At 35.7% G+C, this 16,594-nt stretch overlaps 1 protein-coding gene across 1 annotated transcript in view; it reads left to right on the top strand.

Annotated features, from left to right (window-relative positions):
- Positions 1 to 16,594, top strand: part of CFAP47 (cilia and flagella associated protein 47) — a 259,804-nt gene that overhangs the window by 226,971 nt on the left and 16,239 nt on the right. The window contains exons 61-62 of the mRNA XM_059840326.1: positions 11,358 to 11,529; positions 13,028 to 13,189. Of these exons, the coding sequence (XP_059696309.1) occupies positions 11,358 to 11,529; positions 13,028 to 13,189 (334 nt within the window). The remainder of the gene's footprint in view (positions 1 to 11,357; positions 11,530 to 13,027; positions 13,190 to 16,594) is intronic.

Genomic DNA, 16,594 nt, shown 5'->3' with positions numbered 1-16,594 from the left:
TGGGCACCTATATACCTGAACCTTCCCCTTTTTTAAATTTGTCCTGGATGTGAGGCTTGCATTCACACCATCTCTCCTTTAAAAGAGAGCCCGCACAAAGTCTTCAGTTAGAAAAAATACATCTGTGTAAGCATTGCCAGGAGATATTTCTCTGCAGGTTTATAAGATGCATTCCCATCAGCAGGTCAATATTGGTATCAGAATGGATTGAAGAAGGGGGACTTTTTGAAAGAAGTGATAAAGCTTTGTAAAAGGATAGCTTCCACTTACTGTTAATCTGCTGAGAACACAGTGAAAATCAATTTATTCAGATACAGCAGCTGTTCAAAATATACCTTTTGCTTGAAACAGAATGGCAGAACAAATAAGTAATAAGGAAAGAATGCCTGTTACTGCTGTATCACCAGTATTTCTCCTATCTACATATGGCTCTAAAGTCACTGTCACTACAAAAAATTTGAAAATTTTGCACCGTAGAAAATTAACATTCCATTTTGGGTTCAAAGTCATCATCCTTTATAAGGAAAATATTATTTAAGAATTTTGACACATAACATGAGACAGACTAATGTGTGTTTAACTTAGCTGTAGATAGGGAAGGGATTTCACCTGCACTCTGACTTTGTTCAAAGTGGTAAAAGATGAGTTTTCAGATGTTGCTATAATTGCAGTCTATCAGGCAATCAGTTGGAAGGGCAGGCAGACTTGGCTTTTGTGTCCCTTTTCTGCCATTTACAGTCTGTTCCAACAGAGGCTGTGCAGCAATACCATGTTACAGAACATGTCCTGCCAAATAACAGAAAAAATGAATAGCTGTAAAAGGTAAATCAAGATGCATTACATGCTTCCTAGGAGGCCAATTTTCATGCAGACATGCACATGCTCTGCACATTGACCAATGTAATCTCATATCAACGATTATTGTCCAAATCTTAAATGGATTTTATTTCTAAAAGCTTTTAAAATATGAGGAGATCTATTAAAAAGAGCTTGCAGAGCATATGCCTACTGATTGGCTAATATTCATAATTAGTTTTTAAATTTTGTATTTACTCATATTACAGTGTCTAAGATAACTTATTTCCTGGGCATATTATCATCCCTCACACCCATGTTACAAAGTGATAGTGGTAAATCCAGTAAAGCAAAAAGATGTGAAGTTGTCAGTGTACATTCTTTCATCTTTGGAGAACTGTAAATTCAGCCTTTTGAGGACAGCTGTCCATCAAGATACAAAGACACCTTTTTTTTTTTTTTAAATTTATCAGAGAGTAACAGATTTAGCTCATTATTGGCTGGTCACATATGAATGGGCTGCCTTAAGCACACCTGGGCTATTTCCCTTCAAAATGGTACTGTGTGAATTGACAAGAAAAATATGCAGTGAGCAAGCTGAGGCAGCATTTTGAAAGTCCTGCAGATTCATGATGTTTGGTTCTTGTTTTATTCATAGGAATAATTTATTAACACTGGCTGCTGCACATGGTACAAGATATTGATTTTGGGCATTGCATCTTTTTAAGTAAGAAGTCTGGTAATGAAATGCTTTGCACCCTAGGTAGTAAAATAATTTTTAACAGTGTGCTTTTCATCGTTTTCAATGACATTTTATGCCATTATTGATAGATGAATTTGAAGCCTGTTGGGAAGCAAATTAAATAGTACTATCTGAGCTTTTCTGCAGTCTACCAGTAATAACACTAATAAAAGCCTAAAACTTTAAGATAACAGTCTGGCACACCGTTCTTCAATTTTTTCTATTCTGAAAGAGTGATTCATCAGAGTGCCTGTGTGAAGAGTAGTAAGCAGTTTTTACACACAAGGATAAATGATGATAATTACTGGCAGATCAGATTTAAACAGCTAATACTGTACTTTAGTATTTAAATTATTTGGACAAGTATAAATTCTTTTAAAGTGAAAAATCTTCAAACAGGTCTTTTACATAAAAAATTCAATTTCATCCAATATAGAGGAATGCACTTGACACAGAAAGCTGCTACAATTTTTTAAGAAACAGGGTGCAATCTAAATATTGTCTTTCTTCAATGACATAGTTTCTTGTTCAGAAGTCATCAAAGTTCTAGGGATCAAGTAATGAAAGCCTAATATTTTAAACATAGCAAGTAGCAAATACATTATGGCCCTTTTTAAAAATAATTTTCAGTTGCATTAAATGCATATTTTCACCCTAAATGTATTTTTCATCTGTTTTCTTACATATGGCTCTAAAGATGTCTTTTTCACTGAAGCAAATTTAAGAGCTGAGATTCATCCAAACAAGTGAAGTTTGCTATTTTTTTAGGTTAAGTATTCAGTGGGGAATACAAGCACATCTAATTTTTCACAGTCTTCTGAAAAATAAAATCAAACATTCCCAAATCAGTTATGGATGTTTGCCTGACATTTGACATTCACAACGTTGTGTGTTTGTAGTGGTCCTTTGTAACCTTTCCCTTTCAATTGCTTCAGTTTATCTCATAAGCCAGCCATGAGGGCTGAGTGTTTCTCATTAACTTCTCTCATCTTTATTAATTCATTGTTCTCCTCACAGCCCAGCAGCTGGTCTTAGCTCCTTGCTCTGAATTCTTATTTCTGGGAAGGTTTCATGACAGTAGCCTTGAGGGGAACAGTGCTACCCAGGTTCTGTAGGGTAGCACAGGTACAAGGTTGGTTTATGTTATGACCAAGTTTTAGAAACATTCTGTACTCAGACTAAACAGATGGAGAGTTCAACTGCACCTGAGAGTGAAATAACATTTTCCTGATATGCTAATCCATAATGTACATTGGCATCATTATACAAAGTGTATCTGTACCCTTTGTTTCACTGGTAATAAAAACTTTATAGCAATTACCTAATATTCCTGAACCTCATCAGAATATTCAAAAGGCTCTATTTTCTTTGATTTAATTAAAGCAGCTCTTTGAAACCAGCAAAAAAAAAAAAAAAAAACATATCCAAACACACATAAAAAAGCTGTTTTCCATCCCCAGCAGGATTTTGTGTTAGCCAGTGGTATGGATTACACTAAATTCCCATTTAATGTGATGGATCTGGATCAGGAGGCTCACCTTTAAGACACAAGGTCAATAAAATTGGGGATGACCAAAGAAATCTTTGGAGACAAACAGACTTGGTCACTCATACAGAGATGTTAATATGATTGCTGATAAATTGTAGCAGATTAATATTGGAAGCAGCATGAAGAGGCTAATAATGATGAAGATGGTCCTATATCCTACTTAAGCCATTTCTGTATTGTCAGAATTACTGTGGCATTATTTTTGAAATTATCTTTGAGGGTGAGAAAACTATAGCTATATAAATTAGATTTTCTTCCTATGCAAGAAATAAAAGAAAGGATAACAGAGTGTTTGTTTTGGATTAAGAGTTGATGAAAGCAGTGATCAATGGCAAAATGAAGCTGTTGACAAGAGGGTGAACCAACAATTGAGACACTTTGTTATGGATTATTGCTTTTTTGTTAGGGGGTGACAACTCCTGATGGAAAAGAGAGAACTAGTAGAAGTCAAAGTATAAAGCATCAGAGGAGAACTGAAAGTCTTAAACGGATTATTTTGTCATCTGCATAATTTTTGTTTACATCTGCCTGTTTGTTTCTTTATTTATGATTGAAGCATAGGAGAGATTTGATGAATTGTTTATTTCCATTATTGAGCTGAAATAATGCCAGGCATTTCAATGAAGAAGGTCAAATAGTTCTTGTTGATATACAAGGATATCACTGGGTCCATTAAAAAAGAGAAAAAATACAGCACAATTTTTATCTCATAAGTAAACCCTCCTACTGCCATTTCTTAATATAGAACAGTACAGTACAGTAACAAAAAATTCTGGCAAAAAAAAAGAACTTGTCAATTGTGAGCAGACAGTTGGGAACTGCTTTTATTTCTGTTTACAGTCGTCACTCATTTCTGTTTCCTTGCCATTTTATAAAATGGTAAAATCTGTAAGCCTGAGGAATGAGAATCATCATTATGTTAATTAAAATTACTTTCTGATACTTATGCAAAATCATGCTCACTTTAAATATTCAACACTTAAAGGGAACCAGATCTGTTATAAACTAATCTGTAGTTATTTTTTCAGCATCATAAAATTGCAAAACCAATAAATATTACAAAACCAGAAAGAATTAAATTCTTCCAGGTGCTACTCTTTAGTGTGATGTAGAACCAGGAAACATAAGAAGTCCAAAAGAACTGATTGACCAACCCAAATAATGTCTGAAACAAGAACACACAAATAGACATCCCTTAAAATTATTTGAGTTAGTGGATAAGAACAACCTAGGCAATATAATTAGCTGGTAGAGTGTATTAATGACTTTAATTGCTCTATGTTTGTGATTTCTCTTTCTCCCCTTTCTTGCTCACAGAATTTCCTGTCATCTCCTTGGCTGGGTGATAAGGAAGTATTACCTCCAATAGAAACAGAATCACTACACCCTTTTTGTAAAGATATTTTGGGGAAGCTTCTCTAAATCAAAGCTGTGGCCAACACAGCTCTATAGGACCTTAATTTTTCTTCTGGAACATCATAATACCTAACAATGATCTGTTTGTATTAATTTCCACTTTTTTCTGAATTATTTGCTCATTATTTATGGGATACCAACAAAGCATTTCTGGTCAAACCCCTTAAAATAAAAACTTCTTCAGTTTTTCTGGGACAGTGGCCCTATGTCTCTCAGCTGTGTTTGAATGTTTTTTGTCATAGAAAAGCAGAGGATTTATGTACCAAAATTTGCATCAGAAAATTTATCAGTCACTGTAGTAAAAAACTACATGCATGCAACAAGCCTATCCCAAATGCTCTTGCATTTCCAGGGTATTACATCCTATTGTCATTTCTGTGATAAAATTCTTTATCCTTGTCTTCTGTCTCTGAAGTTACATTGATCAAGTTTTGTTGTTCTTACAGAAAATGTAGTTATTATCTCTAGATCTCCTTCATCTCTCCCACACTACACATTTCCAAGAGAATGTGATACAAAAATTCCCCAACAAACTTCCCCTGTTGTTTTGTAGAATGTATAAAACTTTATGTTTTATAAATTACTGCATCAGGCCTGTTGTTTTGACAGTTTAAGAACAATTTGATCTGAAGCTTTGGAGATACAGGAAGATATTAAAACTATAATACAAGTAAATAGAAGTTACATTGAGTCACCACAGAACTTTGAATGAAGTGATAACCTTGAACCATCACTCTTCAAGCCAGCTGAGGAAGAGTGAAACCTCAGAAATTTACTACACAAAACTTTTATTATTTCTGAAACTTGATTTGTATCCAAAAAATAACACAAATGGGTACCTCCCATGGGATGAAATGTCTTATAGTAGAGAATACTACCCTGTGTGATAGATGTTTTGTCTTATGTGTAGCTGAATGCCATCTGTTGGGTAAGGAAGAGGAATCAAATGAAGGTGACCCTAGTGATCAGGTGCTGTGTTCCAGTCTCTGTGGCTCAGTTTTGTATTTTAAAAAAGCCAGAAGAGAAAAAGTGCATACTTTGTAATAGACCATAGTATAGTTTAATTGTCAAGAACAATTAAAAATGGTGACTTGGATTTTCAATTTAGCCTCTGTTTTGTGCCAGTTCAAATAGAATGGTCAGGTTAAAAGTCAGCTTGAGTTGTTACTGATTTCTGTGGGCAACATTGGAAATGAGGCAAATTACTCTGGATGCCATTGAAAAAATAATGTCTGTGTGAATCAAGATTAAATTGTGTGATATGTTCCTGAAGAAGCTGCTTTGATGTTTCTATGCCAAGGTACAGATGTGATCTTTATCTGCCAGAGTTTCTGGCTAAATGAAGACACAGCTAAATAAAAGAGGGAGCTTGTTGAAAAAGGATTATAATGGTTATGAAGAAATAAATTTTAATTGTTCTCTTTATAGCATGAATTTATAAGGTAGCATACAAATGTGAGTAGAATGCCAGATCAAAGGCAAATAATGTGAGATCCTTTGGGCTGAAGAGAATCCTTTTGATTTTTCTGAGGTTTTTGTTTCAACTCTATTTTGCAATAATATGAGAATAAAGAAAGCGTTGAAAGGGATGTATGGAGGCAGAGTAAAAGGATAATTAGTGAAAAAGGGATTCAGGGAGAGAGAATATATGGAAACAAGCTGCAAGGAACAATACTAGATGCCCACCATGTGTTTCATATGCATAAAATGGATTCACAAGCTTCTATTTCATTTACTAAACTGTACAGTGTTTTGAAGAAACACATTCTCAAAACAAAAAAAAGGTGGGCACAATGCTTTTTGCTTTTTGCTGCTTCTTTACAAAAGAAACTTGGTTTAGAAGTAGATACTTCTTTCAAAGAAGGGTTTTGAAAGAGAAAATTAGGAAACAGAAAAATTGAATGTAAGAGAAAATTTAAGAAAGAAACATTCCAATTAGTTGCTAAGGAAATAGGCAGTGGGATGCAGGGTAAAAGATGTGGGAAAGAGTGGAATTTTGTAGAGCCTTGAAAATACGGACAAAAGTTTTTGGCTGGATATGGAAAGAGAAAAACTTGCAGAGAAGTGATACAGAAATATATATGCAGAACTATATTGAGAATTTCCTTGAATTCCTATAGGGATCAATAATTTTATTATCAACAGAAGAAGATCAGCTTTTTTGTCCATTATTTTTTGTGATTTTAATTTGGTGTCTGGGATTTAGTAAAGTTATGTTATCTTTGCTTATATTTCCAATGCTCCACATACAGCTCTTTTGTACCTGTAGGAAGAAATCTGGTGAAAGGCATATTTAACTACAGCTAGGTCTTTAGAGGGTTTTATGCAATTTTCTTATTCTGCTGCCATTGTCCCATAGTTGTGACATTTTACAGTGAGAAACAGAGACATAATTTTCAGTTGAGATCTCATGTCTTACTACCCACGTGATGCCTACTGAAGTGTTAGGATATTCTTGACCACTAAACTTCTTTTTACTTTTTTCTTTTATTACTCTTGCAATTCACTTTTAGCTGTTTATTTGAATATGTACTTGAAAACAGTATTATAATTATTTATCTGCTGTACAATAATGCATTCTGTCTGCCTCTGCTTTTTGCTGGAAAGCCAGAACTGCACATTTAATGTTCATTCCCCACAGCCTGCTGAGTTCCTGCAGTGGCTGTGTGAAAACTCTTGGAAGACAATGGAGAAGCAGGAAAAGGACAAGGGTCAGATGAGACCTGAAAGGGACTATGTAGGAAGATATTTCAAAGTATTTGGAAGGTGAAGATTAGATGCCAGATACCTGGTAGAAATTAGTAGTTAACATCTGTTTTTGAAGTTTCTGTGTTCACAGCTTGGGGACTATTAGATCAAGAGGGGAAGAAATCTTTGTCAGGTATCAGGGCCACAGTGGAAACAGCCTTGGAAAATTATCAGAACCAGCAGAAAAAATCAGTGTGTGTGCAGTGTGTTACATTCAGCACCAAGTGAAAATAATTAATCTGGTTTATGCAAAGGATGAAACTGAAAATTTATGAATGCCTTGGCTTTAATTACATGTTTATATTTGGTGATTGTGCTTCCCTCCTTTATGAAATGACTACAAATAAGAGCAGCTAAGTGAATTCACTTGCATCTCTGTTTTACTGCATCCCTCCAAGGAAAAGCCTCAGCAATGAGGACAAGCACTTTTGCAGTCTGAGCATGTCTCCATCACAGTTTTAATTTCCATCTGTCTCACTGGAAATGGGAGACAGTGTGAAAGCAAAGGGGGTCCCTCAGGGAGGTGCTCCCCTTTGCCACGTTTATGTCACCAAGTGTGCCACAGGTTAAGTGCTGTTTGTGGAGAGCTCAGACAGCCACATCTCCCCTGGGAGTCCACAGGGCACTGCAGCCTCCTGGGCCAGTGGCCACGAGATGTTTTATCATCAGGAAATGCAGTGTGTAATGACCTGGTCCTCAGTGAAATCCAGCACTCGCTTTTCAGAAACAGGAGGGAGTTACAAACTTCTCTCCTGACACGGTGAAACTGAGGTCAGAAATATCCAGTGGGCCTTTCACTACCTTCTGTAGTCAATAGGCCCATCTACAAATGTCTTTGTTATTAATTCTTTTGAACCTTGAATACGGGTTCTTTTCTACTACAATATTATTTAAATTTCTAAGATTTCTATTTTGTGAATCTGTTGGAATAGTTCTTTAAATTTTAGATGCATTAATTTTAGATATGTGAATCTGTTATTTAGTTTTACCGTAAATCTAGCAGTCACAAAAATGCACATTTCCCCAGTTTGTATGCCCAGAGTGTAAATTCCTTGGAGTTTTATTGCTGTAAGTCTTATGAGTCATAAAATATTTTTTTTAAGTGATCTATACCCTTTCATCTTCTTGGAGGCTGTTTAAACAAACCCCAACATTTTTATTCCAGTGTCCTTATTACCATTTCCAAATAAATGACAGCCAAGTCATTGTACTGTATAGCTGAAAAGCCTGGTTGGTTTTTAAACATAGGTGCTTCAGTAGTTCTGTATACACAAGTGTTGCTTAGATGCATTCTATCTTTTAAGAAATCTTTATTTACACAAATTAAAATGCTTGATGACTAAGATTAATTGTCTTTCAAAAGAAGAAATGTTTAAGGATTAAAAAAAAATGTTTTGGAAAATTTACCTAAGAATATATTTTCTCTAAACTAAGGCAAAATATTATTCAGAAAACAGGAAGAAGCAATTATTTTTATAACCAGAATTTCTATTCCCTAGATTTAACTAGCTGTCTATAAATAGCATGCTCATATCTTCCCAGTGTTTAGATTGATAAATATCTCTATGTGGTGTCAGATGTGGCTAAAGCTCTCCCTGCTGCTCTTTATTTACAGAACATGAGTGGATTAATTGGGGTATACTTTCACATTTGCATGTGTATTTTACATCTTGCATTAGATAAAAGAAGAATTTTACCTGTATTAAAAATGGTGACTCAGCAAACTGAACTGAAATGAAGAGAAAACTGAATAAAGCCATACAAAGAGCCTGGTCTGAAGGGTCAAGGCCTATTTGAGCAGGATGTTGTATTGTATTTGACTTTGCTTTAAAGAAGGTGTTAGTGCTATCTCCATGTTTTATTTCTTGTGCCATTTTAATTGAAACTAGGAATTCTAAGAGTCAAGATAACTTTGAATATTTGACAAATTGGACAATTTCCTTGCTGGTTCATACCTTTTTTTTTCCTAGGTTCTGCCAGTTTGTTTAGGCAGTGTGTTACAGGACTGCTAGAATCAAATATTAACATTCCACAGAGAATTCCCACAGCATGATAATATAGGAGTCTTCAGGGCAGCTGTGATGAAAAATATAGCTGTTTTACATTTTTTAGTAGTGCTAAACTAGATCAGCAATTGAAATCAAAATGAGCTGAAGGGACCAATATAGCAAGGTTCCAAATATTGGCATTCATAAATGCATCATTTTTTCCTTAAGTGTTAGAAGTATAGAATATTTTAACTAATTACTTAATATTAGCATAGAACAGGTTGCAAAACAGCCTGGAACAGAAAAAAAAAAAAAATTTAATTGCTTCTGACTGAAAAGTTTTATATATATATATATGTGTGTGTGTGTGTGTGTGTATGTCAAACCAAACCCAAATGTTTGGATATTAAAAGCAGCATGCAGTTTCCAACATTGTCTTCCTAGCACCTGAACTATAAAATAAGCTTTTTCTGAGTAGCATTGTGTGATATACCTGCTGAAAGAAGCATCTGCTCAACAGCTGCAATTTTTTTTTCACTGTGAAATGCTCCAGGTTGTCTCATCCTTTCTCTCCCACTGATTGTCAGCATCTGAATCTTCATGTTCTAGCATTTGTCAGGGGTGACTCCTAAAAGCCTTGGGCTGTGTTGGAATCTGAATGCATGAGACAGAAACATTACATTTTTCAAATGGAAAAACAGCAAGAATGAAACAATGTAGGAAGGTCCCAAGTTTTATAGACTATAGGGTCCTAAATTTTATAGACTGTAAGAGAAAATGCTCGTGTTGAATTTCATTTTGGAAAATTACATTTATTGTAAAAAAGTCCCTGCATATATGGATCAATACATGGAAATCCTGTATTTTGGTACTCAGTGTGTATCTAATGTGCTATGATTGATAACCCCTGGTCATAATACTTTGCTTACATCTGTTTGACTCTAATCTGGTGTATATTGTACAGGGGTCTGTGAACAGTCTACTTTAAAGAGTTACAAATGGTCCAGTATAAGCTGCTACATTTCTTAGAGTTAATCTTTGTGTTAAAAAAATGAAGCAACAAAAGGTCACGCCTCCTGTTAGCTGCTGAAGTGGGAAGAGGAAATTGTGCATTTCAAAGAGGGACAAAGGACTATAGCTGTGGGAAGGCATCTCCACACTTACTTAAATTTGGGTGGTTTTACAGATTGGCAGTACCAAAGTAAGCTTTTCTCCAACATTGTCACTTGGACTTTTTATATAAACAAATCTGTCTTCTGTATTTTAGAATTCTGAGTCAGAAGGCCTCTGGAATTAACTCTGCAGCTGCCTGGCACTGTGCAGCCAGGATAAGTGTACAGGGATGCACACACAGCAGTTCTGTACGTTTGTACCCAGCTGTGCAAATTCAAAATTTGCCCTGAGATAGGGGGTCATAGTAAAATGAAATCTCCTGTAGGAGTTAGTGGTTGTGTTAAAACACTTCTCATCGAGAAAATGTGTAAAACTTTTTAATGGATTAGCAGCTTGAGATTCTTTTCCTCATAGAAATGTTCCCTTCTGTGCACAAATTACTATTGTATACTGAATATCTCAGTTTCCTTTATTACAGCTGGAGGAGACATTTGATTCAAGAAGCTCAGCTGTTTATTTTTATGTCATTACTACTTGGCCTTTTCATAGCTGCTTCAGGGAATGAGAGAAGAGGCTGCTGGTGACATCTTCACTATTTCTCTGTATTCTGTGTCTCAGGCTTGCAGTCATCAATGGCATTGATGTCCTTAATGATAGTTTTTTTTTTTCAATTGTCCCAATGGCATTACTCAAAAAGAGTATTATGAAATTTTCATTTGGCTGATAAACTAGAAGTATCTCACCAGCTAGAGCAATATTGCTATTGCCATTCACATATCCCAAGTAAGTTTTCCAGCTTCTATTTTGCTGGAAACTATATAGCCTGTCATATGAAATGGGAAGATTTTGTTATGTAGTCAGAAGGAAATCACTTAAGTTTTAGATAATTGCTAGTTTTACTCATTTGTCATTTTTAGTAATAAATGGAAGAATTGTAACACTGAGCCAACCAACTGTGTGAAATTACAGTGCACACAGGCTGATATTTTTCTTTTGTATCATTTAGGTTCCTCTGCAACACTGGAGTTTCTGTATGAATTGCAATATCAATCAGATGAAATTAGATCTCAGCTTGAATCTTTGGTTGGTATGGAGCTGGTTGAAAAAGAATGGGATACAGAATCCAGAATTGTAACACTGATCTTTAATGTAGTATTTGCTCCTAGCAAACCCATGAGGTAAGGTCCTGTTCCTTACTACCAAAAGAACATGTAAGGAAATCCTGTCTGGTCATTCTTACTTATATAATAATTTCCCTGCATTCTTTTTTTCATTTTGTTTTCACCTCTGAGATCTATTGGTTTAGGTTTTCTCCTTTTCTGCTTCTCAGTATGCTATCTTTGGTGTTAAAAATGACAGTGTTTCTTGTTATGCCTGTAAGATGGTTCTGTTTTGTTACTTCCATAGTCTGTGTGTGCATAATTTTACTACAAAACATTCTAGTATTGAAAGACTCCCAATGAAAATTTCTTTGTTCTCATAGTTCGTAAAAAACATACAAACAAGATGGTCTATCAGTCTTGGAAAACTTTTCCTAGACAAGCATGTGTACATATTCTTTGTCTGGGTGGGATAGTTGAATTTGAAATTAGTTCCTACTGCACCAGTAACAATGATCCATGGGAAATTATTCTCCTTTTTTAAAATTGTGATGTGACAAATTATGTATGTGCTTTGATTTACAAAAGAACATCTCCCTTCTTTAAAAAAGAAACTGTAGAAGGGAGATCCTTTTGGAGAGGGAAGTTGCCCCTTCCTTTGGGTGCAGTCAGATGTGGGTCAGGAGGAGGCTGAAATGAAGCTTTTGTGACCTGCAGGCCCAAAGCAAATCCAGAGTCCCAACGTTACCAGGAGTGTTCGGGAACAGTCACTGCTGAGTATCATGGGTTGCATGAAAAGAGTTCTCTTTAGGAGGCAGGAGGTTATTCTTTATTTGCAGTAGACCAGGAGATTAATGAAATAAACCAAGAGCAAACCTTTAGGAAGAATGATCCACCCACCTGATTCAGTGTCATTGTGTCAGAGGGAGGTGAACTTAGAAAGCCTTTTCATTTCTACTCTCTGATTCTTATTTTATTATTTTTTAATTTGGTTTGGATTTTTTAATCTTTGTGTACTTGAGACTTAGGCTCCCTGCAGAGGACTCAATGACTGCAATTAATTAGTTTTGTTATCTTCAAAATCTACAGCAACAACTCTAAGTCTGAAGGCATCAGAGTCTAGCATTTTGCTTAGGTACATAGACCTTTGTCAGATCTGTTTGATCCTACTATGAACTGCTAATATGTTCTGGACAAAATTCTCTAACATCACAGTAAATACAGAATAATGAGTAAAATAAATTTAGTTTAGTGGGGTTTTTTTTTAATTTAAAAAGTGCAAGCAGAAGAAGAATAAAATCTCATGGCTATGCCAGGAATGTTACTTCCATATTATGTTCTTTCTTGTAATTTGCTGTAAATATCTAGCACTATTTAATCTACATTCCAGTCAAGTTTACCTGATAAATACTATTCCATGCAAAATTAGGGATGTATTCCAGTTTAAAGTAATTTGTATTTTCATTTTACTGCAGTTTACTTCTACACACTCAAAGATATAATTTTTTTTACATTAATCAGTTCATGTTTTATAATGTTTTTCTATGTATTGACTGTTGTTATCTGAAATTTTAAGGAATGAGGCAACTGTTATAATTCAGTGTACTGAAGGAGGCCTTTGGAAGTTTCCATTGGTGTTCATTGCCACAGAGCCAGAAGTGGATGATGTGATCAACATTGAAGCAGTTGGCCTCAATAAGGAATCCATAGTTGGCTTTAAGCTCACAAGCCAGACAAGGTAAAAACACTTACATTCAAGAATTTATGCACTTTTCTGGGGGTACAATTCCTACTCAAGCACATTGGTTAGAATAAATTTGGGCAACATACACATAAATGAGATGCAGCTATTTCATCCATATTTTTAAGAGCTGCATTGTTTAAGTAACAAATGTAATTTTGAAGCTTTGTTGTAGAAAACAGAAGTATTCTACCTTTAGGCTTTGGCTTTAGAGAAAATCTGTGGAATAGATCCAGATGTTTATGTTATGATTTTTTTGTCCTAAAAGGCTTGGGAGGATGTTAAAATGTGTAATACAATGTTAAGGAATGATAATAATTTTGTGCTATTAAAGGCTTACTAGTAAGACTTTAAAAGCTAGTGCTTTTACTAATAGATTTTTTCAAGGTACTTTATGCTTACACCAAGTTAAAAACATTCCCTCACCTTGTGCTTTAAAGTATTTTAAATGTGCCATTTTTTTAAAGTATTCCTATTGTATTATGTAAGTGTGCTATGAGTTCATCTCTACTTCCACTTGCTAAAATAATGGTGTAATTCTTCAATATTTTGTTACTCTCCTTTTTTAAAAGTCCTGCAGAAACCTCGGTTAATATATAATTTTTATGCATATTTCAGTTATTTTCCCAGAGTTGTTTAATGTTACAGTAAACTTACAATGTCATTTGTATACAGCAGGAAGTCAGAGAATAAATTGTGTGGTAATGATAGATAAGTTTTAAAATATTAAACAGGAAATCTGAATGAATCATAATGTGTACAATCCATGTAGCTCATGGAAGTTTTAGAATTTATTTTATTTTCTTTTAAATTAACAATTTTTACTGTATATCTAGAAAGTGTGCCAGATATGCAGATTGACACTTTCATTGTGGATACATCCTTTGGTTTCATCCTCATCAGGGAGTGTATTTGGTTACAACTGATTTTTTTTTAAGCTTATTTCCAAAAGCTGTGTCTCTAAGATGGACAGTTGTTCCAGGTTTTAGATGTCTGTCAGTGATGTTAATTGAGGACTCTGACAAAGGCTTCTATCACAGGGTTCAAGTTAACAGCTTCAGTAGAATGGCTGTTTCAGGAACAAAAGCAAAGCAATTGCTCTGGCAATACTGTAATCTCCTGGTAGGTGTTTGATAGCAGTGAAGATACCTGATGTTCTCCAGAAAGGTGTTATAAAACCTGAGTCATTACAGTTATATGAAAGAAGAGCAGTGATAGAAGATAGATTCTCTTTTGCCCTTAAACAAATTCCAACTTTATTTTATATAGCAATTGTTCCCCCATGCCTTTCAAATGCAAAATGTAATGTTTGCATGTATAAAAAAGCTCTGTGTTATAAACAGCACCAGGAACTCCACTCATGAGGGTGTCTTGGGAAGAGCACTGCCAGGAGGTCAGGGAGGGGATCCTACTCCTCAGCCCTGTGAGGCTCACCTGGAGTGCTCTGTCCAGCTCTGGGCTCCTCAGGACAGGACAGACATGGAGCCCCTGGGCTGGGTCCAGTGGAGGGTGACAAAGGTGATGGAGGGACTGGAGCATCTCACTGAGGACAGGCTGAGGGAGCTGGGCCTGTCCAGCCTGGAGAAGAGAGGGCAGAGAGAGCCCTCATCCCTGTCTGTCAATGCAGGGAGGGTCAGGGCATGGACCAGGCTCTGCTCCGTGGTCCCAGCAATGGGACAGGAGGAACAGACAGAAACTGAGGCCCAGAAGTTCTATCTGAACATTAGGAATATTTTCTTTCCTGTTTAATGACCAAACACTGGACCAGATTGTCCAGAGAGGATGTGGAGTCTCTCTCACTGGAGATATCCAAGAACTGTCTGGATACAATCCTGTGCTGTGGGCTCTGGGATGGCCCCACTTGAGCAGGGAGGCTGGACCTGATGACCCACTGTGATCCCTTCCAAGCTGACCCACTCTGTGCTTCTGTGAGCTGCTCTAGAAGTTATATATTGCTTTATCTTACCTGTGATTTGCTTAAGAGATTTTGGTGGTGGAGGTTTTGTATAGAAAGAGAACACTCAGCCAACCAACACATTGAGTAGTGGACCTGCAGATTAAAATCAATTACATGAGAAAAGCATTATATAATGCTTTTTCTAACAGGTATAATTTAATGCTTGAATAACTCAAACTATTTAGATTAAAAACAAAACAATTAAATAATCAAACATGGTTTAAAAATTTTGAATTGGATACAAAGTGCCATCCTACCTATCCTCCCTGAACAAAAAAAATATCATCCCATTGGAATTTTCTTGATAATTAATTAGCAGCACAATCCACAGAGAAGCAGTTCTGTTACTTTAAGAGAGATGGGGTTTCTTAGTCTGGACTAATGCCAGCTAATGGCACTGCTCCTTGGGGAGTAACTGTGGGGAAAACAAGTATATTTCTGAGTAACCTGCTAGGGAGGGACTCTGCAGATGTGTCTTTTTCTCCTGTTACTGCCAGGAGAGAAAGGTTGCACAGCATCACTGAGAACACTTGTGCATCTTTTTGAGCTAGGAGGATGAATAGTGATGCAACAAATAGTGTATGAGAGCCACAGGACCTAAAAAAGGCTCAGGATCTTATTAAGAACAGATTAGGATTCCTATATGTGTGTGTGTGTGTGTGTGTGTGTATATATATATATATATATATATATACACACATACATACACACATACACCCCCCATATTGAATGAGGATCTTCAGTGCTCCACAAAAAATCGATAAATCTTTGAGATCAATGGATTTAGCTTTCTTTTTCTTTACAGCTAGTGCAACTCAAATGTGGCCTCCCTCCTTAAATTCCACATTCCTCCCCTCCCTCCCCTCTTTCCCCAAAATCCTCCGTGTGTACAGGATATCTCAGAATGAATTCATGGTTTTGGAAGGAGGATCAGTTAAAAATGAGAGGTCATTGCTACACTCTTCACAATGATCTGCAATAATGACAGCTCCAGCAGTTCATGACAATATGTAATGCACCCTTTCAATACATTTAAATTTCACACAATTAGAAATAGCCCAATATATGCTCCAGAAAATGATGAAAGATACTGAGAATGCAGCTAAACAGTTTTATTGTATGAAGAAAGCAAATGTATTTTTTAAAACTATATGCACCTCTGTCAGGATAGAGTAGACCAATATTTTACTTTCAGCTTTAAAAATTCCAAAGGGACATGTTGTTGAAGGGTTTTTGTATTGGCATTAAGCTTGATTAGAGTCAAATCAGCAGATTTCACTTCCTATATAAGAAAAATCTACCACTTCTTAACATTCATGGATGACCTTTTTTGGGTTTTATCATAAATGCAGGAGTAATTCAACACCAGCTGAAATCATTGGCAGCATTTCCACTGGAGTAATTTGTTTTAGTATAAACCTCTAATGTTTGAGATAATATTAGTG

This window comes from Haemorhous mexicanus, chromosome 2 (genome assembly GCF_027477595.1).
Source record: "Haemorhous mexicanus isolate bHaeMex1 chromosome 2, bHaeMex1.pri, whole genome shotgun sequence".
Lineage (NCBI taxonomy): Eukaryota > Metazoa > Chordata > Aves > Passeriformes > Fringillidae > Haemorhous > Haemorhous mexicanus.
This window is presented reverse-complemented; position numbering and strand designations above follow the sequence as displayed.